The sequence below is a fragment of the Passer montanus genome, unplaced genomic scaffold (genome assembly GCF_014805655.1).
Source record: "Passer montanus isolate IOZ18808 unplaced genomic scaffold, ASM1480565v1 scaffold60, whole genome shotgun sequence".
In the NCBI taxonomy this organism is placed as follows: Eukaryota; Metazoa; Chordata; class Aves; order Passeriformes; family Passeridae; genus Passer; species Passer montanus.
The window spans coordinates 3,991,394-4,014,281 of record NW_024371038.1 but is presented as its reverse complement, the minus strand read 5'-3'; the positions used below and the strand labels follow the sequence as shown (position 1 = coordinate 4,014,281).

General features: G+C 39.8%; 1 protein-coding gene across 3 annotated transcripts; it reads right to left on the bottom strand.

Moving 5' to 3' along the window:
* Nucleotides 1-104: 104 nt before the first annotated feature.
* LOC120510871 (very-long-chain enoyl-CoA reductase-like) lies at nt 105-22,882 on the bottom strand. Of its 3 annotated transcripts, none has more exons than XM_039727188.1 (13): nt 22,833-22,882; nt 13,242-13,292; nt 12,687-12,738; nt 12,312-12,356; nt 10,914-11,017; nt 8,721-8,836; nt 8,505-8,610; nt 4,021-4,093; nt 3,884-3,927; nt 2,447-2,504; nt 1,860-1,948; nt 818-943; nt 105-717 (listed from the first exon to the last, which is right to left on the bottom strand). In XM_039727188.1, the coding sequence occupies exons 1-12, from the start codon at nt 22,857-22,859 to the stop codon at nt 833-835; spliced, it is 876 nt and encodes a 291-aa protein (XP_039583122.1). In that variant the 5' UTR covers nt 22,860-22,882; the 3' UTR covers nt 105-717; nt 818-832. The 3 variants fall into 3 exon arrangements, with proteins under 3 accessions (XP_039583122.1, XP_039583121.1, XP_039583119.1); XM_039727187.1 differs by having other exon boundaries at nt 818-863; XM_039727185.1 differs by lacking the exon at nt 22,833-22,882 and having other exon boundaries at nt 818-863; nt 13,242-13,322.
* Nucleotides 22,883-22,888: the final 6 nt, after the last annotated feature.

Here is a 22,888-nt window from a genome sequence, read left to right as displayed (position 1 = left end):
TTTTGGCAAATTAGGTATTTGAGAGTATGATCAGGTTTTTGAGATATGGCCTATTTCTTTATTCCAGGAACCATTCATATTCTTTGGTAATGTTATCTGTTACAAAGCACCTGCCTCCAGGCAGCACACTCTCTTCAAGTCAAAGAAGGCAGATCATGCAACTGTCCTGAGGCCAGCTGGCCATGCTGGCTGAACTCAGCTCTGCAGTTAGCTGGTGTGTCTCGTTCCAGTGTACTTCTGTCTTGCAGAATGCCACTGCTAAATTTGGAGCTGCTTTTCAGCACAGACTTCTCAGGATCTCTGATCCATCAATCTAAACAGACTAGTACAGAAAAATCTAAGTCAGGTTACAGTGAACTGCAGGGACTTTTTTTTGCAGCTGTGCAACGAAGCCTTATCTGTTAAGGTGCTTCTGAGTTGAGAATTCTTGAATGTAAGGAAGTGTAGCTTTCAAGTGCATACAGTTTCCCTTAGCAGTGGAGATTCAACATGCGCCAAAATCCTTTTAATTAATTTATTTATTTGGCAGGACATTTATGAGGTTTTCTTCTTGAGGTTCTGTGCAATATTCAAATTGAGCCTTCTTTTCTTACAACAAAAAGGGAATAATTGGCATTCTATGACTTGGATAGTCCTTGAATTCTCTTAAGTAGGTGCAGTGTTTATCCTTTGCCCAGACTGTCATCTGAATGAAGCAAAGCAAGGTGAACAGTCCCACTAGAAGGAAGGGGAAAAAAAAGATACATTCATTATCAGATTAAAAACATGCTCTTGCTGCTGACATCACTTCAGGTTGAAGTACCAAAGCATTACTCACCTGGAACACACTGAGTCATGATAGTGAAACTGATCCAGGTCCCCACCTGTTTTGGCCAAGGAAATTTAAAATATTTCTGGTGACAGCATTTGCATTTATGTCTCTATTGATCAAAATAACCTTGTCCTAGTATAGGTAAATAAAAAAATCAAGGTCAGCCAGATCAATTTCTACTGTTAATGACCTTTAGTCAAAAAGGTGAACAGTGCCTTATTATCACAAACAAAACCTTCATATTTGCTTCCACAGCTATTACAATGACAAACTTTAAAGCATTAAAACAGTGTCCTTCCTGTTTCTCTGCCTAATTTGTATTCATCAGACCTCCATCACTATTAGCAATGGTAACTTTCTATAGCCCAAGGCCCAATGCTGTTCTCATGAACATGTGTTGATCTCCACTGAATTTCAAACCTGACACTGTCCTTCTGTGCAAGAATGAATGTTACACTGAGTTGCACTGACTTTATCTGCTTTTGAACTCAGTCAGGAGTTAGGTCCTTATTACGGAATATGAAATTATAAACTGATTAAAGTTTCTAAAGCAGTCACCACCAACACAAGTGATTGCGTAACTTAAAACAGGGAAGAAGACTTTGGCTCACTTTCTCTATCACAGTATCTTTCATTTGTCTGATCACCATCTTCCTGCCTGCAATGATATTTCTAGGCTCTTACATTATAAACCCACCAGACACCTCCATCCCCTCATTGCAGCACATGTTCAGTGACAATCTCCCTGTTCCTGGCTGCAGAATTTGCCCTGCTTTACAGTGTATGTCTTGTCTAGCAGCCACACGGAAGCACTGGCCCAGGGTCAGGGTTGTCTGTGTAAGGTTAGTCACATCACTACTGACCCAAGGGAGGGGAGGAACAGCAGACAAATTCTTGTCCACAACCTGATTTCATGGGGTTTAGGGAATGAGGGGAAATGTACTGAGCTGAATGGTTTCTGAGGTTTCTTCCATGTAAAACATTCTAAAAGAAACAAAAATATATTCAGTGAAACTAAAATCTGAACATCTTGTTTGAAAATACATACCTCATATGTATAGTTAGGGCAAGATACAAAGAAAAACAGCCATGTGAAAGGATTCTTTGTTGGATATGGGATCTTACAGGTTTTGGATCCTATAGATTAGAAAACAAATCACAAAATATTCACACTCCTAAATATATTGTTTCCTGTAAAGAAACCCAGCTCTGCCTACTTCTGTGTCTCATGACTGTCAGAGGGACAAAGAGGATGTGGGAAGACAGGATGTCCTCTGGACTCACAAGAGGAGTGGGATACCTGTGAGGGAACTTTCCCTTGCTCACCAAAACATAGCTTGTAGCAGCACTGTTTCCTTTTGCACTGGCAATATAACCAATGTAACTGCTCCCAACACAACCCAGCCCAAAACAATAAAGATTACGGTAAGATAAGTGTTGTTCAACAGTCTGATGTCAGAGTCCTTGCACTGTCTGATTTCCCTTAGAATCCAATCTTTACAGTGCTGAGCGTTCCCACAGCAGTCAGCTGACAGATATCATCACCCCCCAGGATCAGGTCTTTCCTGAAGCAGAGCAACTGAAGGAAGTACTGAACGGCTGCGCAAAACTGAAAAATGATGATGCAGTTTTTACCATTTCTCCGGAGGTCACTGAGTGCAACATGAATGGAAAAATTTCCAGCTTCACACAGCTGCAAGAAAAAGTATGACAGAGTTAAAAATGTTCTTCCCTTCTATTTGTTTTTCTTCCTTTTGTTATTTCCTGGGGTTCTTTAAAATATTTAAGAAAAGGAAAATCATCTATTATAAACATAATAAATATCCTTAACTAAGACTACTGACAGAAGGATGAAACATCTCCATTCAAATACGAGTCCATATTATATTCTGTTATATCTTTATTATATTTTTCAGAAACTGTGGACTCCATGTCCAAAGTATCAAATGTATTACTTACATAATCCCCTTGAAATCTAAATAAACCACAGGGGATAGAAGTGAACTCAGGGGATATTTGCTTTATTTTTTGATCATTCTTATGCCTTCAAAAACATCCAAAAAATTATTTGCATAGTCTTGGTTTCTCAAAAGTTATTAAAATCCCAAGGAAGATACAATTTGGTCTCTAAGTAAGTTTTGTTCTCTAGAGTATAATTGATATTAATAATGAAATATAATTGACCCAACTTCCTTCACTGGATTTAAAGAATGCTGCTCCAATCAATTAGGAAGAGAGTGTATTGAAATGATGCATTTATATGATCATGGACAGTCTCCAGTGTCTGCAATGCATAACTATTAGCAAATGACTAGTGGTCAGAGTTCCTGAGTTTTATTCCCAGCTCTGTGCTTTCAGTTATGGACTTTCTCTATAAAATGTGAGTAGATTATGACCTCACAGAATTTTCATCCAGAGAAGCTGCTTTGGAATTCTGCAGTCACTGATGATTAATTTGTCAAGGCAAGCGAGTAGCTGATGTTCTAAAGAAGTTACACATGCATAGGAAAATTCTTTATATGGAGGTACATCTTTACTGGCTACACTGACTTTGCTTCTGCATGTATGAAGTGTTCCTAGGAATTGTGAGAATGAACAGTGACTGAAAAATTTTGAATCATAAAGAAAGCTATGAACAGGTTTTGAAGCTCAGCAAAATGTGAGCTTCAAAACTTTATCACTGGAAATTATCAGCAACATAATCTCTTAGTTGGCAAGTTCTCTAAGATTTATGATCTGTTGTGATTCTTAACACTCAATAAACAGTTCACAAAACAAACTCACTGGCTTTTAAACATAAGGTCACAAACTTATAAAGATTATGAGAGATCATCCCAGCAGATAAATATCCTAGTCTTGGAATGGACACTGAACCAAAATATTCCTTTGTGTACAAAGTCATATTAAAAACTGACAGATTTATCTGTTTTGCATGCAAGTGGTCAGCTTTAGTAGTATATCCCAAATGTCCTAGTCATAAGGATCTGTTTATCCTACTCACTCCTCCATTTATATGACAGAAGAAGCAAGGTAAGATATTTTAGCATTTGATAGAAAAAGCAATAAACCTACCAGAAACATGATCACTGCAAAATTTATCTGTTTTTTCCCATAAGCTATTAAAAAAAAAGAGTTTGCAAGTCATTAGTACTAGTATACAAAGTACATACATAAATACTTAAATCATTGAGGGTTGTTCTGCTACTTACAAGGAGGAGTGTAAAGAGGATGATTGATGTAATATGCAAGCCAAGCTGCAAATCCCCAGTAATATAAGCAGTTCTGAAAAATAAGCAATTTTTCTTTGTTTTAATACAGTCTTTTAGGCCATTATTCGCTGCAAGGCAAATTGATGACAATGGATCAGGACAATCTTTCAACTTGCTGATAATACAACAAGAAATGGCAGTACTAAGTGTGGTAGGTGGGAGCAGGTAACAGGAAATAAGAAAGGAAATGGTACTAATAGAGTTAAGATTTCCTCTAAAATATCTTGGAGTTGTTATGTTTATAAACAGTTTTAGAAACTATCATATGACTGAAAACAAAATTATCTTGTCTAGCAATCCATTGGGCAAGGTTGAAGAGCATACAGACTGGATGTTAAAGAGAACCTTGTTTTGCTGACCTCTGAGACTGTAAGACCAGATTTGGGCACTGTCCTCTCAGGTTTATTATTTTGCACTGCCCAATCTCCTGTCCTCTTGTCCTTCACCCCATCAGTTTCTTTCTTTCCCATGCTTTGACTTTTCCTCCCTGATGCTTTCCTCTACACTTTCACTGTGATTTCTCTTGTTAGTCCCTTTTGCTGCTGTCCTTGTGTTTCTGTGGTGCAGTTTCCACTCTCTAAACTCTGATAACACAGCTGTCACTGATGGCTGTACCGACACATTCCTGACCACTCTCAGTGCTAGTATGTAGGCTTCATCCATGAAAAAACTACTTACAGTGACAACCTTTACCTCTTATTTTGCTTCCTTGGCCCAGCCTCCTGTGGGGTTTTTTCTGACAGTCATTGCTGCTTTGGTGTCTTGGTGACAGGCTATTGTCTCCCTCCTTATATATAGGTAGGGCCTATATATAGGCCCTTTCTTGGGCCCTTCCTCTGACCCCGAGCTGCCATTCTCTTGCAGACAGACTCAACCCTCAACAATTTGCCTCTCATCAGTTTAGTCTTCTTTTACCCAACCTAGTGCCTCAGTTTTTGTTGTATTAGGGTATGTTTGTTTATCACCTGGACTTCAGCAAGACCACAACTGAGCTCTTTATATTTTTTTCACCACTTCTTCTTTTCTTTGCCATATCTTTCCTTGCATCCTATTTTCAATTTTGAGCAAAACTCTGATCCTCTTACTCTTCCTGGTAAAGGTCCTCTTACCCTTTCTGGTCCTCCTTCTTTTTCTTGGCTATCCAAATAGTTTCCAGTAGCTTAGGCTTTCCTAGGTGTTTCTGCTTTCTCCTTCACCACTTCCCTTCCTGCTCATGCAGGCAAAAATCCCATCCAAGGCTGTTGTGCCTGGTTTAACTTTTTTTTTTCTTTGAATTTTGCAGTCTTTTCCCCCTGTATGTACCAGAACTGCATTTCTAGCAATAATACCCTGGAAAAGTGATTACCTCAGCGTCTCCAACCTGCACTAGCTGACTGCAGTGTCTGATGGTGCATTTTTCTGAAAATTCTGGTGCCCCCTCACCTGCTGCAAACAGCTGTATCAAACACTCAGTTGCATTTCCACTTACTTCTTAGGATTAATTGAAGCACTGCAGTGCCCAGAGACCTCAGACAAAATGGACACCCTTTTGGGTGTGCTGTAATACAAGCACTTAGTATGTCCTTGCTCTGAGATTGTGTAAGAGCTAACTGATGAAAAAGAGCAAATTATTAACCAGTAATTACAAATCAGGTGGGATGAATGAGCAGAAAAAATAAATAGCTTCCCTGTGACTACTTTATTTTCCCACAGGAAATGCAGCAGAACCAAAAGAATGACTCCAGTGAGGAACAGGATGAGTAGTGTCCTATCCATAAACTACTGCTTCCTCCCTAAAATTAGCTTCTTCAACAGGCACTTACAATTTACTGACTGCTGTACAAACTTAGGTGGAAACAGTTTCTTGTAATCTTGCAATGGCATCTGCAGAAAAACCTCCTAGCTTCAAGGCTTGGCACAGGATGGAACATATGGCAATGGATTTCAGTGAAGCAGAATTAAATAAATTAATTATCATGGCTCAGTCCCCAACAATACATGTTCTAATTAAACTGAACAAGTGCTAACCACCCAGAGAACATGATTTACTGCAAAGACTATTCCTCAGTTATCAGAAAAGGATCTTCAAGATGAGTGGGTTCTTCCACTGCTAAGGACCTTTCAGTAATGCTTGTAAATGTCCAGCTGCCACTTGAATCTGTATTCCTCATAACAATGCCTCCAGTGAGGTTCAAATAGGAACATACAGACTACATAAACTCACTTGGAGAAAAGAAAGAGTTTCTGTGAATCCTGAATATTAAAGCTTTATAACAGTCTCTTATAATGCTGCAGGTCAAGTTCAGATATTGCAGGGATCCCATAATTAGATTATTCCCAAGTTTCCAAACTTACAGTTAGGACTTTTGTCTTCTTTACTGCAATTGACAAGCCATAGTTCTTGATATCCTGCCTATGTTTCTTCATGACCAGCATGTACCCTTCTGTTTGTCTTCTTATATTGTCTTCTGGTTTAAATAGTATTTATTTAGTATTTAATGTTATCTTTCCTCCAGATGTTTTTCTACAAAGCGATGATATCCCTTCTTTTTACTCACAAAAATGTTCATGGGTAAAGAAAGACCATGTAAGACCAATCATGAGACTAACCTTTGAGGAATTCTTCTGGTGCTTCCTTATTATTAAAGGTCTGACTGATCCTTTTTTGGCACAGCCATAATTATCTTTCTTTCAATTATTTCCTTTATCACCACACAATTTTTGTATTAATCCCTATTTTACTCACCCTAAGGAGTTGTTTACTAGGTCCGGATAAATCAGGTATTCTACATTTCCAATGCCTAGAAAAATCACATCTTAGAAAAAATTATACTATGTTAGCATGCTCTGCTTTTGGTGAAGCTGCTGCATTGTAGGGCATAATTTATTCGTAGTTCCATTTGGGAAAAAGGGATGAAAATCCCATCTCTCATCAATTCCCATCTCAGATTTCTGCTTATTGAGACTGAAGTATCTCCTGTACACATAGCATTCCACTGCACTTAGGAAAGAAGCTATCTATATCTGCTGTGTATGTGATCAACCCTGAAAATACCAAAGTATCAAACCCTGTCTACTATGTCCTTGTCCATCTAGTATGTGATGGAAAAATAGAAAAAAAGATGCGATGTTTTTCACACTGGCACAATTCTGGAGTAACACCACCAAGGCCAATGAAATTATAAAAGCAAATCAAACCCAAGCATTGCTAAACAGGTAGATAAGAACTGTGAGCAACTTTACAGATGAAAACAAGTGCCTCCAACCTGAGAAGATGGAAAAGAAGAAGTGAGCAGAATGACTGGTACAAATGTTAATTTTAGCAACAAGAGTTTGTATGGTCTGAAAGGAACAAGTAGTTGTCAGAGATGGCAGTGAGAAAAATAATTATCACATTGATTGTTTTTTTCAAGGTAAAGTTGCTCATTTATCTGCTGTTTAGCATGCATTAGCTACTGTTGTGTCAAGAACAAGAGATCTACAAGATCTGTTGTGTCAAGAACAAGATCTGCAAACCTTTTAACAACTCTTGCTGCAGGAAGCACAAAAATTTCTAGGAAGGATTCTTTTGGAGGGCCACTGCTCCACTACAGACCCTCCTTTCCTGAAAGCTCTCACCTGAAGGAGCAGAGCCACTGGACAGCTGTAAGGAGTTAGCCACAAGGTAGAGCTTCAGCTGCTACAAGTATCACTGCCATAGTGCAAATTACCAGGAACTGCCTAAATCCCAAATGTTAAAATTCCCAAAAACTTTTTCAGTTGATAATTTCTGGTCTTCCTTAGAGTAAGTACTTTTGACTACTAGTGTGTTCTCTGTTGCAAACATTTGTAAAATTATAACAGTTTATGTATAACCATGCAGTTGATGTACTACTTCTTAGACACCCAGGGAACAGAGTCTGCACCCCAAGAGCTGCCCTGTGCCACAGCAATGCTGGTGACATCAGGGAGTGCTCCTGTGGAGAAGAAAATGCTGAATAACTCAGCTGCTTTGCACTGGATCAAAGGTAAATTAACAGTTTCTTAACAACAAAGAGAATGTTAGGGGCAAAGCAGATATCAAATTACTGTCACAATTTTATTTTTTTTTAAAAGAAAGCAGCTCTACCACCATTGTGCCTGCCTGTACTACTTTTAAAGTTAACTCGTTACTAAAACATTCACGCCCAAGGACCTAGCTGAGTGAAAAGGAAGGGTATGCTGAAGGTATAAAATTCTAAAAAGTAATGAGACTTCTATAATATTAGTAACAGTATGACAGCATGTGGGTTATACAATAGTGACATTAAGAAATCTTCTCAAAGAATTTGGGGCAGCTTTATGGGTGAGATTTGCTGTGCATTGCTACAAAAGCCACACAAAATGTCTGTGGTGCAGAGGCAGAGCATAGGCTGGCTAAGCTGGATTTGTCAGGGCAGTTGTGGATAGATTCTGGCGCATTTTACCTTCACAATATTCCTCAGTGGCATAGTCCCACGGGAGAATCGATGAACAAATACTGTTTCAATCAACCTTTTGATGTAGTGGAAAGAATGGCAGATACATGCCAAGCTAGAAACAGCAAAACAAAAGCATTTAAGAGTGCTTAAAAAAACCATGTGTGGCAAAACATTTGGAATAAGACTACAAGAAATACGGCTCAAGCCTGCCAATGGACTTACTTAACTACTGGGTGTGGACTTGATGTAAACCTCTCATCCAGTCCATAGACAAAAGTCATGCGGAAATAAAACACAAAATAGATGAACAATGGACCTGTATATTCTATCAAAAATACCTGCAAAAAGAGAGAAAATCATTAGACAGCTGAATTGATGATGGCTTTGCTTTGGTCTCTTTGTGATAACTAATGCAGTGGGATAAACACCTCCACACAGCCAGGATGGCATTAAGAGAGGCAGAGAGGGAGTTGAAGGTTTGGACTCAGCCTATGAAACTGGTAGCCATGCACATAAATATTTTGCAATTATTTGCCTCAGTTGCATTCAAACAGCCATTGCCAGTGCTGCAGACACAGTATGGGTATGAAAAGATAGCAATGGCAGCCCAGAGATCATGACAAATATGCATGCATGTTACACTTATGCAGCTCTCACCCTTCTCTTGCACTCAAAAGCTGTTGCTTTATTTTGGTTTAAAATGAAATTTGGTGAAGAATTTGTCTTGAGAAATAGGAGTTCTGCTTCTACTGAATGAATTTTGTTTAAACTGGAAACACAGCTTGTAAGTATTCACAGTGACCCCATCTGTGTGAACAGTTAGCACAGCAGTTGTCCTGGGAAACAATAATTTCATTCTATGTTCAAACAAGCTTTAATTGGAATACTAGAAGGAAAATAAAAAGAAAGGGGAAAAAAAAAGATAGGAAACCAGAGAAGCTATTTCTCTAATTTGATTTCATTCAGATAGGTGTGTCTTTCTTAGGAATATCACTTTAAATTGAAGTTAACTTTGGACCTAATATTAACAGCTGAATTTTCTACCCATCTATAAGTGAGGAAGGTAGGCCCATACCTCACTTACAGAAAAAGAAGAGAAATTGATTGTACTTCTGTCACAAACAAACAAAAACCCAACAAATATAGAGAGCAACAAAAAAATAAACCCAAACAATCCCAGTTCTCTAATGTATTTAGAGTTGTTTTGATACTTGGAAAAGTTGGGTTAATGACTTCTGTTAAGATCAGCATTTTCTCTGGTGAAGATCACGTTTGCTTGTAGATAAGAAGCTCATCTTTTTGATTTGATAATACTAAAGTATTTGTTGGTTTATATTTGAATGAAGTAGCTTGAAGGGCAGGGAGAGCAAATGATTATGAAATAGTAGAAGCCTGGGGTTACTCTGCCCTGTGATATTTTGGTGGATATTAATGCACGTGTGTCTTGAAGTCTACACTGCCATTAGAAGTTTTTGTCTGTCTTCCTGGTTTTTTGGATTGAGTAACAGCTGCTTGATTTATCAGCAGTGCATCCAAAGTAAAGATGTGAAGACTCAGTCTTGCAAAACATATTTGACTTTTTAAATTTTACCTTCTATTAACATTGTCTTTGGTATTTGTAATCAACACAAGGTTTTATTAATATCTCATAGCTAATAAATTGTAAATATGCCTTTAAATTATTAAGTACTTTTCCCTTGACATTGTGCTGTTTATTTGAACTAGTGTAATACTGTGCAGCAAGGACCTTCTAGAGAGCTAGAAGGGTCATTGGTCACCTCACTGCATAAACAGCAGTGCTGTGTTGCCTGCCAAGTGACTTGTGATAAAATTTGCATTTGAGCTAAGACAGTAAATATGCAAGGTCTTTGTGGATGGCTGCTAATATTGCAGAAATTATCTGCTGTCATTAGCCTGTCACTGGCATCCTGGGACACAGTCACACGCAGACAGCAACTAATCTCAAATTTTACGCATTTTCTTGCTGAAGTCACTTCAAGTAGTGACATGTGAAGTTGCTCCCATGCCTCTTTGCAGGACAAACTAAATGGAGTATAATCCTAATTTTGTCAGGAGTTACACAGGTCCTGTGGAGCAGATTGCCAAAGGCATTTACATACCTACTTCCTAATGATTTTGCAGTAGACATCCATTTGACAATCTGCATTTTAGTTCTGTAGAGCAAACCTACCCTGCAGCAGCTTTTCCACTGCTGCTCTCCCAGGAAACTAAATAGACATTCAATCTGTTACTGCTTTCCCTGATTAAATGAACTGAAGCAATGAGGATTCATTGCCTGCATCCACTATCAGAGCAGACATCATGCAGAAATATTGGAGAGAAACAAAAAGTGATGTAAGGATTAGCTGTGGAAAACTAGCCATTAAAATGGCTCAGACTTGAAGCAGAGCTCACCGTAGTCCATCCTATCTGTGGCCCTAAATCTTTAAAGTATAAGGTAGCAGTTGTGCCAACAGGGAGGTGCTGCAGGATTTCTTCATCCCTCAGGGACTTTCCTTCTGAGAAGGAAAGAAGTAATTACATCTTAGTGACATTCAAGTCCACTTTGGAAGCATAGTAGCTTTATATGGTTCTTTATCTATGAGACTCCTTGATATGATGTGGGTTTATTGGAATATCATTAAACAGAACAAGAATATTTACACTTAATTTTTATTTACCCCTGTAATCACATATAAGCCTGGATCCTCTATTCACATCAAAACAGTTGAAAGAATTCTCAATCCTATGTGCCTGTCTAGTCTAGTAGACTTTCTCATCACTGCCAACAGCCGAATTTTTTGATGGCAATGCCCTTTATCACAGTTCCCTGACCTCCCAGTCAGCTGCACCTCTCTCTCTCTTCCACTCTTCTCAATGCTCATCACCAGACAAACAGAAGAGAGGATAAGCTATGTTTAGAAAGCTCTCCTATGGAAATTTTCATTGCCTTTCTTTTCCCAAACAACCAGCTATGAGGTGATTCCACTGCACTTGAGCTTTTAATGCCTAGATTTGGAGGAATCTCCAGAAGGCCAGCATTTTCTCATGGCAAGTCTCACTACGTAAATTCATAGAGGAATCTGACAAGGGAGATCTTCAAACAAGGAAACAGATGCATCTGTTTTCCATGGATAGATTTTACACCATGAGCAAATCTTCACTACCATACTTTTAAGGGATTGTTTAAATAAACTTGTCCTTAATGAAAGCAAAGGAAGAAAGTGTTATATTTTAGCTAAGATGAATTAACACAGTTTGGCAATTAGACTTTCTTTTGTGGACTCAGGCCATGTAAGAGGCTTCTAGTAGCAATACCTACAAGTGTATTAATGAAGTCAGCCAGCTGTCATCAGCTTTGTCAGCAATTGCTATGTCCACAGCAATGTGTTCTGCATTGACTTCCCTCAAAAGAACTGTAATTCCTGCCTGAGAACTGAGGATTATGTGAACTGATAGCTCAAACTTGCAGCCCTTTTTGGTGATCCCAGCTGAGCATCATCATGGAGATCATTTGACTGCAGCTAAGGGCAGTGAGCATCTAAATCCTGTGCTGCCTCTCTGGAAAGCAACAGTGCTCAGCAGTCAGAAAGTGCATTGGAACAATGTGCAAACTCCTAAGTTAATTACCAAGCAACCAGGGTGTAACTGTGTTTCCTTCCAAAGAATTGTATTTGTTCTGGATTCTCATCAGCTTTCACAGTACTAATTAACATAGCTGGAAACAGATTCTCAAGTGCCAATACCCTTAAGTACACCTTTCATGCTAGGGCCCTGCTCAGTTTAGTTACTCCAGACCTCACAAGTACTTACTTGGATCAAGTTTTATTGACTGCCTTGCTGGGTACCACCGAGGATCTGTAAGACCATACAGAGTTGTGTGATATACAATGCTCAGTTTAGATCACCCATTACTATAATGAACACAATACAAGAAGATGAGCTTCGTTCATAGGTTTTTATAAATATTTATTCAACACTAATGTAGGTGATAATTATGCAGCAGAAAAAATACAAAGGTGTATCAGGATAGGATAAAATAATTTTACTGAAATCTCACTGTGATCACATTCGTGTGCAGGTTATCAGCATTATGTGTGCATACATTATATTTCAATTACGTATTTTTTCCTATTTATGTACTAGATATTCTGATGTGATGTGAGCTGCTGCAGAAGTTATACTCACATAATTTATGGAACATCAATCTGATCTCTCTAATTGTAGCATTTGGTTCCACCTAGGCAACAAAAAGACTGTAAATATAAGATGAATGTTTTGAAAGACAACTACTAGGTGTAAGACTATTAAGCCAAACAGAAATGTGACTTAGACAATGTAACTATTTTGTACACATGTCTAGCCTTGGCATGAAGGATTCAAAGAACTGACAGGAAAAAGGCAGGACAGTTTTTGACACCTGTTTCAGAGGCAGCTTCTCTAGCAGTGATCAAGTGTTACAGCAGTGACAATTTGATGGCTTCTGAGTACCAAACAGCAGGCACCACATCTTAGCAAAGCAACTCAGTAAAGGACAACTGAAGTGTCCTTTTTGCCCAAAAGCTCCTTCTGGAAAAGTGATGAAATACACTGTAGTCAGTATGAAGTTTGCATAATCATTACAAGTGGCCAAGGAAAGGCTACCAGAAGATGAAATACCCTTCATAAACACCATATTTACTTAAGAAAAGTTAGTAATTTCTTTAAAAGTCACCTAGTCTTTCAAGCAGATTTTTGTTTTACCTTATCTAGGAAGCATAGCTGTTTCTTTGTCTCCCAATCAAGGATTTCCACCTGAGAGGACACAAAATGATAATTAATCATTATTGGCTAAATAATGTGTAAACTCTTAGCTGATTCCCAAATTCATAATTAATGTGACTCTCAGAGTGGGACACCGTTTTTCTCTGATCTCTGAATTGAGTTAAAAACCTTCTTGATGTTCTCAAGAAACAGCTTCAATCACCAGTTTCCTAAGGCACTCAACTTGGGGGGGGGGAAGCCAAATGAATTGTATTCTTGGATATATTAAGTAGCAGAAGTAGCTAAGCGTCTGATCAAAAAAGTGCTCTTGGGTATTTTCTTATGCTAGAGCAAGTGGAACAAGTAAGGGGCAGAGAAGTTTCACAGGGATCACTAAGGAACAGTACTTCTGTGAGTCATAAAATTAGAGTTTGAGAAAAAAATTAAATGTATATATATGCATATAAGCAAATATTCTGAGTATATAAAGCTTGAAGATTATTGTGTATTGTTTCCAGAATATTTTAATTGCAAGGAGAGTGGAAAATATTGGTGGACATAATGAAAAAATGCAACTAAATATCTGGGCTTCACAAACACTTAAACATTTGTTATAGGAATAGTGTTACTCTTGCCTCTTAATCACTTGTTTTATTAATTACATATTAGCACTTCATATTCCAAGCAGAGGTTTAGCTACAGCTCTGAAAAGGAAAGAGCAGTTTATTTCCATGATCAAATGGCAGTTTGGCAAAATGTTATGATTTTATCAACAGACAAGCAGAAAAGTCCCCAGACATTCAAAGCTCCCTAGACATTGCAGCAGGTCCCTAAACCTCACTGCAGTTGTTGGGGTTTTTATATAAACATCTAGCATTAATTATGTTTGGTATTAACTGGCCAAGAGAATGGATTAATATCAGACTTTAAATATGATTCCTCACTAAAAATAGGAGTCACAGTCCAGTATCTTTCTCAGAGGGTTGCTTTGAAGAGATCGCTTGGTTGGAGTATCTTATTTCCTTGTTTCACTTGTTCCAAAGGGTTTCTTGTGGCACAGCAATGGAGCACTTCAGCTCCAGTCACACCTATCAAATCTGATCTCCACAAGGAACACTAATGCCATGGTGTGCTCTGCCTGTGCATTGTAAGCTCTGACTGGGACATTGAGGGAGATAAATGCTGTTCCTCTTTTGTGATACGTAGCAAGTATGTGATGGATTGTTAGGATATATTTTCCCTTGATTTTTTTTATATTTAAAATAACACATCTATGCAGTTTTAATCCTTGTTTGTGCGAAATCTCCATGGGAAAGCAAGTGAAGTGGATTCCTTTCCCAGAAGACTATTCTTGAAATACATCATACACTTGCAGTCCACAGAACAAGTACAGGGCAGAGAGGGGGCTGTACACCACATTTTGTCCCTCCTGATGCCAAGTTGCTACAAGGACTATTGAAATCTTTGGTGTATCTCAAAGTTCTTCTGTCAATGAGTACCATGGGCTACCCTGCAGACTGCAGAAGTACCTACACTTTTAGTGGTGTCCTTCCCATTCCATACCCAACCCAAATATATATATTTTTTATCAGAATCCCCCAGGGGCAGTTTTAATCTATGGCCTCCAGTGGTTGTATTAGAGAGATATTGTCCAGGTCAATTACAGTGGCTTTAGTATCTTTCTGCCACCTAAGGTATTTTAGTTGGGTTATTCTTGCTATGCACAAGACCAGACTGAAAATTACAGAGTTTTTCTTTTGCTCTGTGGTTTTCATGGGAGTGACTGTACAGTCAATCTCTGTGAACCTTTAGAATCAGTGTGGAAAACAAACAAATAAAGCTTGATTCTACTGTTATTTGGTTCTGTTCCAGTACAATTCTTTCAAATGCCAAACTGTCATACTTGGCTATACTGGTCCATGCAAATACCTAAAGGAAGCCTACAGAGATGATGGATCCAGCCTCTTCTTGGAGGTGCACAGAGATAATGGTGAGAGGGAATATGTCTGGATGCAGTAGGAGAAAATCCAGACAACAAGGAATTTTTTGCACCATGAGCTAGGCCAAATATGAGAAGTTGCTTAAAGAGGATGTGGAATCTCCATTCTTGGAGACATTTAAAGCTGGACTGGACAAGACCCAGTGCATTTGATCTTGCTGTATCTGCTTTGAACAGGAGTTTGACTGCATGATTTCCACAAGGCTCCTGCAACCTAAATTGCTCAGTTTCTTTTAATTTTTTTCCCACTTCAAACATTTAATTTACTTTCAATTACTTTCAAGATCTAAGCAAATATCAAACATTCTTTCCTTTTTCAGAAAGATGGATGCCAGAACACAGCTTTAGATTCCACTCCAGTCCATAGCAAATTGTGCAGCAACGGAGTGAAAGCAAGGTAACTGTTTCCTCTGACTATCACCCTCTTAGATTTATCAGAACATCCCCCAGTGTAGGTGTCTTTTCAGAAAGATGGATGCCAGATTTTAGATTCCACTCCAGTCCACAGCAAATTGTGCAGCAACGGAGTGAAAGCAAGGTAACTGTTTCCTCTGACTATCACCCTCTTAGATTTATCAGAACATCCCCCAGTGTAGGTGTTCCCTGCACAAAGAACAGAAAAGCCTGATCCAAAGGAAGAATTGGTAGTTCCTGAACATCCTGGCCAATCCCATGAAGCACCCTAGCACTGAACACAGTGTTTCCAGCCTTGAGGCACAGCACCAAGGCAGTTAATGCATTGGTTGGCAATAGTTTTTAGACACCCGGCAATCTGTTCTTGGAACACTTACTGATGGGTATCATCTCTTTTAAACATAAATTGTTTGGCTCAGCGAACTTCAATTTCATTGTGTTTTCAAAGCATTTAGCACAATAGAACACCAACTGTTGGCCTGAATTAGTGCAGTAAGACTTACAGTCCACTTATTTGGTGAATTTTTAAAGACATTTTAAACTACAGCTTCTCTGAGACTACCTAGAGTAGAACTTAATCAATAGGCAGATTTGTGCAAGATGTTGAAAACTCTTTTATAAACGACTACAAATATATATCTTTGATTAGAAGACAAATTTCTTCAATTGCATGAGGATTAAAGATCAATAGCATCATTAGTAAAAGAAAAAATCTTGATTATTAATGTTTAGAACACAAACAGGTTGAGGGAAAAGAATAATCAATACACAATATAAGCAAAGTATATTCAGCTGTTAAATTTTTATTCAGAAAATAAAAAGGTAAAATAAAAGTATTCATAAGGGAAAAACATCTGAGCAAAGTGTTTAAAAAGAGTTTTTAAGATGTAGTGTCTCTGTAATAGGATTACAAAAATATAGTTCACTTGAATTCTTGCAGTTTAAAGCCATAGCTAAAGTGCTAAAGGATCAATAGATCTTCAAAAATAATGTGATAACTATTATGGAAATGCTGACACATTTATCATGTCTGTGCATCTTAGAAGTTTAATTTGAAACCATTTGTAATCAGCAGATTGAGTAAACTTGAGTGAAACTTTATAAGCACTGACATAAGCACATATTGTATTGATTTCTTTTGAAATTACTCAGTTAAAAAAAATAAAAAGTTTATTTCACAGTATAGGAACCAACCAGTCTGAGAAAGAGCAATGCAGAATGAATTCTCCCTGAACTGTTGGAATGCTTACATAAATCAGTTTCTTTGAATTTAACTCTAAAAAACCAATCCAGTGGTTGCCACAGTCCTAACTGTGGCAAATTGAATCTTTCTAAACATTTTCCCTATAGAATTATTCATCTCATCATTATTTTCTTTATCTCCTCTGACTTTTCTGGTAGACTGTGTTGTTCCTGAAGGGAGTAAGCATGCCTTAGTGTGATCTCACATTAGGGCATATCAAGAATAGTTTCCTTCAAGTCAAGAGTTAAGCCAAAGGGAGATTGCTGTAAGTGTACTTACACTGAAAATTCTGTTTGTGCTGCTGCTTTACAATTGACTCTCAATCTGAAGCTTCTCTTGCACTGAAAGGTACAAACTGTAGCAGAGGATGGGTCTAAGGATCCATCTAGAATTGGTTTCTGAAACAGCCAGCAGCAGGTGACTCAGAAAGAGTAATAAATCAGGGCAAGAATGTAGTGACTGAGGGAAAGGGAAGAGACAGACAGTGATTTTGACTCTCCTGCTTCCTTCTTTTTGACTTCCTGACCAGAAGTGCTGCCTATGTATGTAATAAATTTTCATGGACTTCTTTCTTCAACTACCTTATACATTTGCCTTTTAAACCTGGTTAAAGAGTCCTGAGGCAGGGAGTCTCACAGCTTGGCCACATGCTATGGGAGAAACTCGCAAACCAGAACCAAGGCAAATGTTCACAAAGCAAAATTTCATCATCCTACCTGTGGAGTTCTAAACCTTATTCTCTAAGCAGTCCAGCTAAACAAATCCTTACCTCTGAAGCAATGGCTCGTATTTCTTGAGACTAGAATCTTATTGCATTATTTCACTGTGTATAATGACATACAGTGATGCCCATATTCAAATGGTTTTCTAAAATGAATTTTCACTTTTGCAGAGTTTACATGTCTAACATCTACAGGGTCACAAGAGATACTCTAGGTATTTACTCCTCAGCTTCCTAAGTTCTGCTATTCTGTAAGACAGTGAGCACCAGTGTTTGACCTGTGCTGACACTCTTACTGCATTTTTATTTCTTCCACCTGTTTCTGATTTGCTAGTTAGACATGCTCTCATCTAAATCCCCAAGGATATTGATCCAGTAAGCATCTTTATCCCAAGGTCAGCACAATGCACAGCATTTAGATTCTTTCTGAATTAAACTAAACTGTCACCAAAGGAGATTATCTAGTTCTTCATGCCTTACATGTAATAGTTAGACACACTGCCAGAAAGTGGGAAAATTGCTTTGGAATGTCTTTTTCCATTCCCCATTTCTCCCACAGGCAGACCAAAAAGTACAGGCAGGAGAGGAATTCAGTGAAAAGGGCTTTCTTCTACCAAAGAGAATGAGAGAGAAATTCAGGCTTTCTGGGCTCCTTTTATCACTGCTCCCTTCCATTGTAATTCTGTTCAGTATTTCTCTACAGCAGATGCCTTTTGGGATACCACACAGCAAAGAGATAAGAGTTGAAGTAAACATGGATACCCTGACCAAATTATCCTATCTAACCTTGGAGCTGGATGCCTAACCCAAAAACATTGCAAAACCCAAGTTGCTTTGTAGACCTGGGCCTGAGGATGATAACAGGTAGAGCTACAAATGCTCATCCTTGAGAAAGATTTGGATTCATTTATATAATTGACAGAGATAAAATGAGTCAGCATAAGAACAGTCAGGAAGGAAAAGGAAGGTCTATTTACTTGGGGTGGGAGGCTGATTTATTTTTCAAGAAAGGAAAAGTCGTTAAGGCCTTCACAGTGAATTCTGGCTCTTGAAAATGTACGAAAACTTTTCAGCTTTTACTACTATGAGATCTTTTAGGAGGATACACCAGATGAAAAGGAACCTCCATCAGTTCATACTGACTCAGTGCATATTTACTTAGGCTGGCTAACACAGAGCTGCATGTTGCCAATTTCCCAGGCGTACTGAAAAGTCACATCATTCACTGGGTATCACTGTCACTATGAAGCACATTGGAGTGCCTCCATCAGGGAACCTGAGCCAGCTTTGACTCAACGCTAAGTAGACATCCAGGCTTTCCAACACCACTGCATAGCCTTTTCCTTGTGTAAGAGAATATTCACTGCCTTGGGGATTTAGTTTATGGTTTTCTACAATGGCAATATTCAGGTAGAAGAGTTATACCAATTCTTTGTGAAATCACAATCATATCTTTGTATCAGCACTGTGATTTGCATTATCAAACTTCAGTATTTATACTTTCATTACTACTCTTTGTGCATAATTTGCTGTAGGGATGTCAAAATGTACATACAGTATATGCTTTTGACATGGAATTGAAGAAATTGAAGAGGGTTTTTTTTCTTTGTTTTTTACCTAGTAGCATCAAGGATGGGTCTGCTGTCTTGTGAAAGGAAGACTGCAAACCCTGGGAATTTTAGAGAGCTTATACAGACATGTGAATTTACAAAACTGGTGGTTTCTTTGGTTTTGTTTTTTTTTTTTTAAATATACTTCAAAGAAGCCAATTTTTTAGCTAATATAAAACTTTTCATTTCAAATGTAGCCTTCAAATTCTGAGTAGCTCCAGATACTTCCTGCCAATTAATGTTTTACTATCATCTTCTCCTATACAAAATTAAGTTTCTCGTTCAAGCTTCACAGAGAAAAAAGACAAATTGCTGTCTTCTAAGTAAAGCAGTACAACTGAATGTTGAGGTGTTGGTAAGTGTGTGGGAAAGTGGTGAGAGAAGAGTAAGGGATAATGTTTGCCCTGCCATCTCATCTCTTTCTGTGATAATAATCTTTAGTGTTACTTGTGAAAACAGAGCAGATGTCTTCAAACACCAGGGAAATTTTCAGGTGTCCCTTTAAATGACCGTTCAAATATCTCGTATGTGGCCTTGTCTTTCTGGCAATTCTTGGAGGATACAGCATCTTGAAATGTTCTGCAGTCCTGCTTTTAGCACTTGCTCTCAGTGCTCTTACTTGACAAGGCTTTAGACAGCATAGCTCTGAGAGAAGCCTTTGTAACAGGAGCTGTGACATCTCAGCCATGCCAGCCAGACAGCAGTCGCCACCCCCTTAGAGGGTTTTCATCATAGACAGAAGAGGAAGGGAACTTTAAATGCCAACGAGGGGGGCCAGTACATTATTGCTTTTAGACTGTACTGCACATGTCAGTTCAATCTATCATCAGGGAGTGAAGATTCCAAAACATTTTTGGGTATCGCTGCTCACAAAAGGCACTTATCATCCAAACTAATTAAGGAAGGAAAAGTATAACTGTGGCTCTTGTGACACTAATTTTCTACAGTATGAATATAGTTCAAGGCTTTTTGCTCTAGGAAGTCAGAACACCACACTATTTTCTTTATAGGAAATACTTTTGAAGACCTAAACCTGTCAAGTAAAAAGAAATTATACAATTCATTAGTCTAACTTCAGAGCTCTACTGGAGACATTTACATCTGAGCATCTCACATAGGCATCCTTCATATGGAAAGGAGGAAAAGAGGCACTGTTAGCATAAACAGTATCAGAAACTCAGAAACAAACCTCAAATAGGTCAGAAGAGTTTTTCTCTATGCAACTTAGAGAATTAACCACTCCTAAAGAACATTAATCTAGATATAAGTCTCTGTCATACATCTCTCAGTTTTGGAGTTGAATCTCCTCAAATTATCAGGTGCAGTGTTTTCAAGTATATGCATATTTATTTATAGTTGTCCTAGAGAAGCCTCTTCTGAACTATTAGTGATTTTAAAAATGAGGTGAAAGTAGAAACAAACCAATATCTGAAGTAAACAGAACAGTTTGGTGATTGTGAAGTGATTAGTGATTCTGATCAGGAAGTGACACAGAAAAACAGTAAAAAGTAAGTGGTTTATAAATGTGTAGGGGAAAGTACAAATTTATACAGTTCCTCAAAGAGGGAACCCTAAAGTTTGTAACAACAGTAGAGATTCTGCCTGCCCTCCCCAGGAAGTACTGAGAGAAGTGGAACACTCACCTTCTCTCTTTACATAGCTCAGCTTTGAATGTGTAGTGAAGAAATGCAACTCAGGGTTCAAAGTCAATGAATTTGCAACAGAAAACAAGTCAGGGAGAACAGTGCAGAAAGCAATATAGAACTGCACTGCTAGTGCTACTTAGGCAGTCTTTGTCCACATCCTACCCCTGAGACTGCTCACACACTGCATGAGCCGGGCAAATCTGTTTCCACCCATTATCTGCTACAAAAAGAAAAGGACTAAGACATACAAGGCTGACAAGTAAATTCATGAATCATGCTGGGTTTGCTTTAGTGTTGCTTAAACACAGGATCTTGATTTAGGACTCCAAAGACCTGGATCTCCTGCTATTGTCCTGCCTAGCGAGACTGAGCGGGTCATTCAACTTTTGTATGTTTTCCCCCTCTGCAAAATCAGGTAACAACAATGATGTCCGTGCTTTTGCGGTCTTCTAGTAACTAGTGCTCTTCAGGAGTTCAAATAAGTCTGAGACAGAAGAGCAAACCTGAAGTGACTAAAGGCAATCACAAGGGTATTACACATGTGCTTGCTCCTGCATTTGGATCTCACAACAGTTTGAGTTCTACCTCTCTGGTAGAAATCCACGGCAGTAAAAGCTTGGTTGTTTTTCCTAAAACAATCCTGTAAGTCAACACTGCTGAGGAAAAAGCATGGTGCAGGTGCCTATCTCACATCCAAAAGAGCTGTAGGCAGTTTATTTTGCTGAATTGTGATGTCTGGATCATTTTTTTATCTTTGAAAAGTAAAACCTGGAACTTTTAGGTCATGGTAAGTTACTAAAGGAGTAGACGATTTTCAGATGACTTTGGATTCTATTTGTGTTATAACAACAACTGCTTTGTAATTTGCATTTGAACAAGGAACATTCCTACTTCTGTGCATTTTTTTTTAGGTAAGTCGTGATTGTGTTTCTGCAGGCTTATACTTGGGTTTCTCATTCAGGATTGCAGTAATTTAGCTTGTACAGACCTGTTTTTGTAATACAAGCCACTCTTTAGATTTTTTTGTATTAGCCAGCCTAACTAATTCTAGCAAAGAGCTGTTTATGTAAGTGGATGAGATGTTACCCTTGAAGCTCCCCAGGTGCCCGTTACTCTGCGCTTTCTGTAAGCACAAGGAGCTGACTGTACCAAACTCCGCCCGGCCGTTTTTCATTCCCCACTCAAGATCGAGCGCTCCGTGCTCGCAGAGGGCCCTCGCCCGTATCCGCCGGGCAGTGGGCACCGCGCCGGGAGCCGTCCTCTGGGCCAGGGCACCAAGCCGCCCGCCGGCTCCCTGCCGCCAGCCCAGAGCCGGCCCGGGGCGCTGCCGCCCGCGGGCACGCCTGCAGCGGGCCGGGAGGCTGCGCGGGACGGCTGCCGGCGAGGTGCACAGCGGCCGGCGACGGGGCTTTCCGAGAAGTTGGGGACAGAAGGTGCCGAGAACATTCCTCGCTCTCGCCGTCTCCGTAGGGCTGGGACGCGCTGCCAGAGCCAGCGCAGGCTGCCGGCGGTGCTGCCCCAGGCAGGACCCGCGGGAAGCCCAGAGCCATTGATCCGGCGGTCGGGAAGCCCGGGGATTCCCCCCGCCCCGCTCTCCGGGAACACGTCCGAGGAACACCGGGGACGCGGGGACCAGGAACGGCGAGGGGAACGTGCCCGGGGAAGGAGAGGACGAGGCGGGCGGCAGCCGCTTTTGCTCCCTCGCCCCAGTAAAACCCCCGGGCAGCAGCGTGCCCCTCCGGGCCCCTCTGCCCGGCTCCGGCAGCGGTCACTTCCCTCGGCAGACTCGGGAGCGGATGGCTCCGGCTCCCCGTGCTTCAATGCAGATGGAGGGGGAAGAGAAAGCAGCCCGCCGGGATCCCGGGCAGCCCCGTCCACCGGCGGCAGGATGCTGCGGGACCTGGCCCGGGCTCGCCTCGCCTCGGCCGCCCCCCGCCCCCGGCGCCGCCCGCACCCACCTCGAAGAAGCCGGCTCTGCCGCCCATTCTGCGGGCACCGCCGCGCCGCCCCCGCC

Excerpts from the sequence above, each read along its gene's own strand:
- LOC120510871 (XM_039727185.1), bottom strand. The coding sequence starts at position 13,322 with ATGATTAATTATCATTTTGTGTCCTCTCAGGTGGAAATCCTTGATTGG. Across the intron at positions 8,611-8,720 it reads AGTCCACACCCAGTAGTTAA|CTTGGCATGTATCTGCCATT; the intron begins GTAAGTCCATTG and ends TGCTGTTTCTAG. Across the intron at positions 2,505-3,883 it reads TTGCAGTGATCATGTTTCTG|CTGTGTGAAGCTGGAAATTT; the intron begins GTAGGTTTATTG and ends TTTTTCTTGCAG.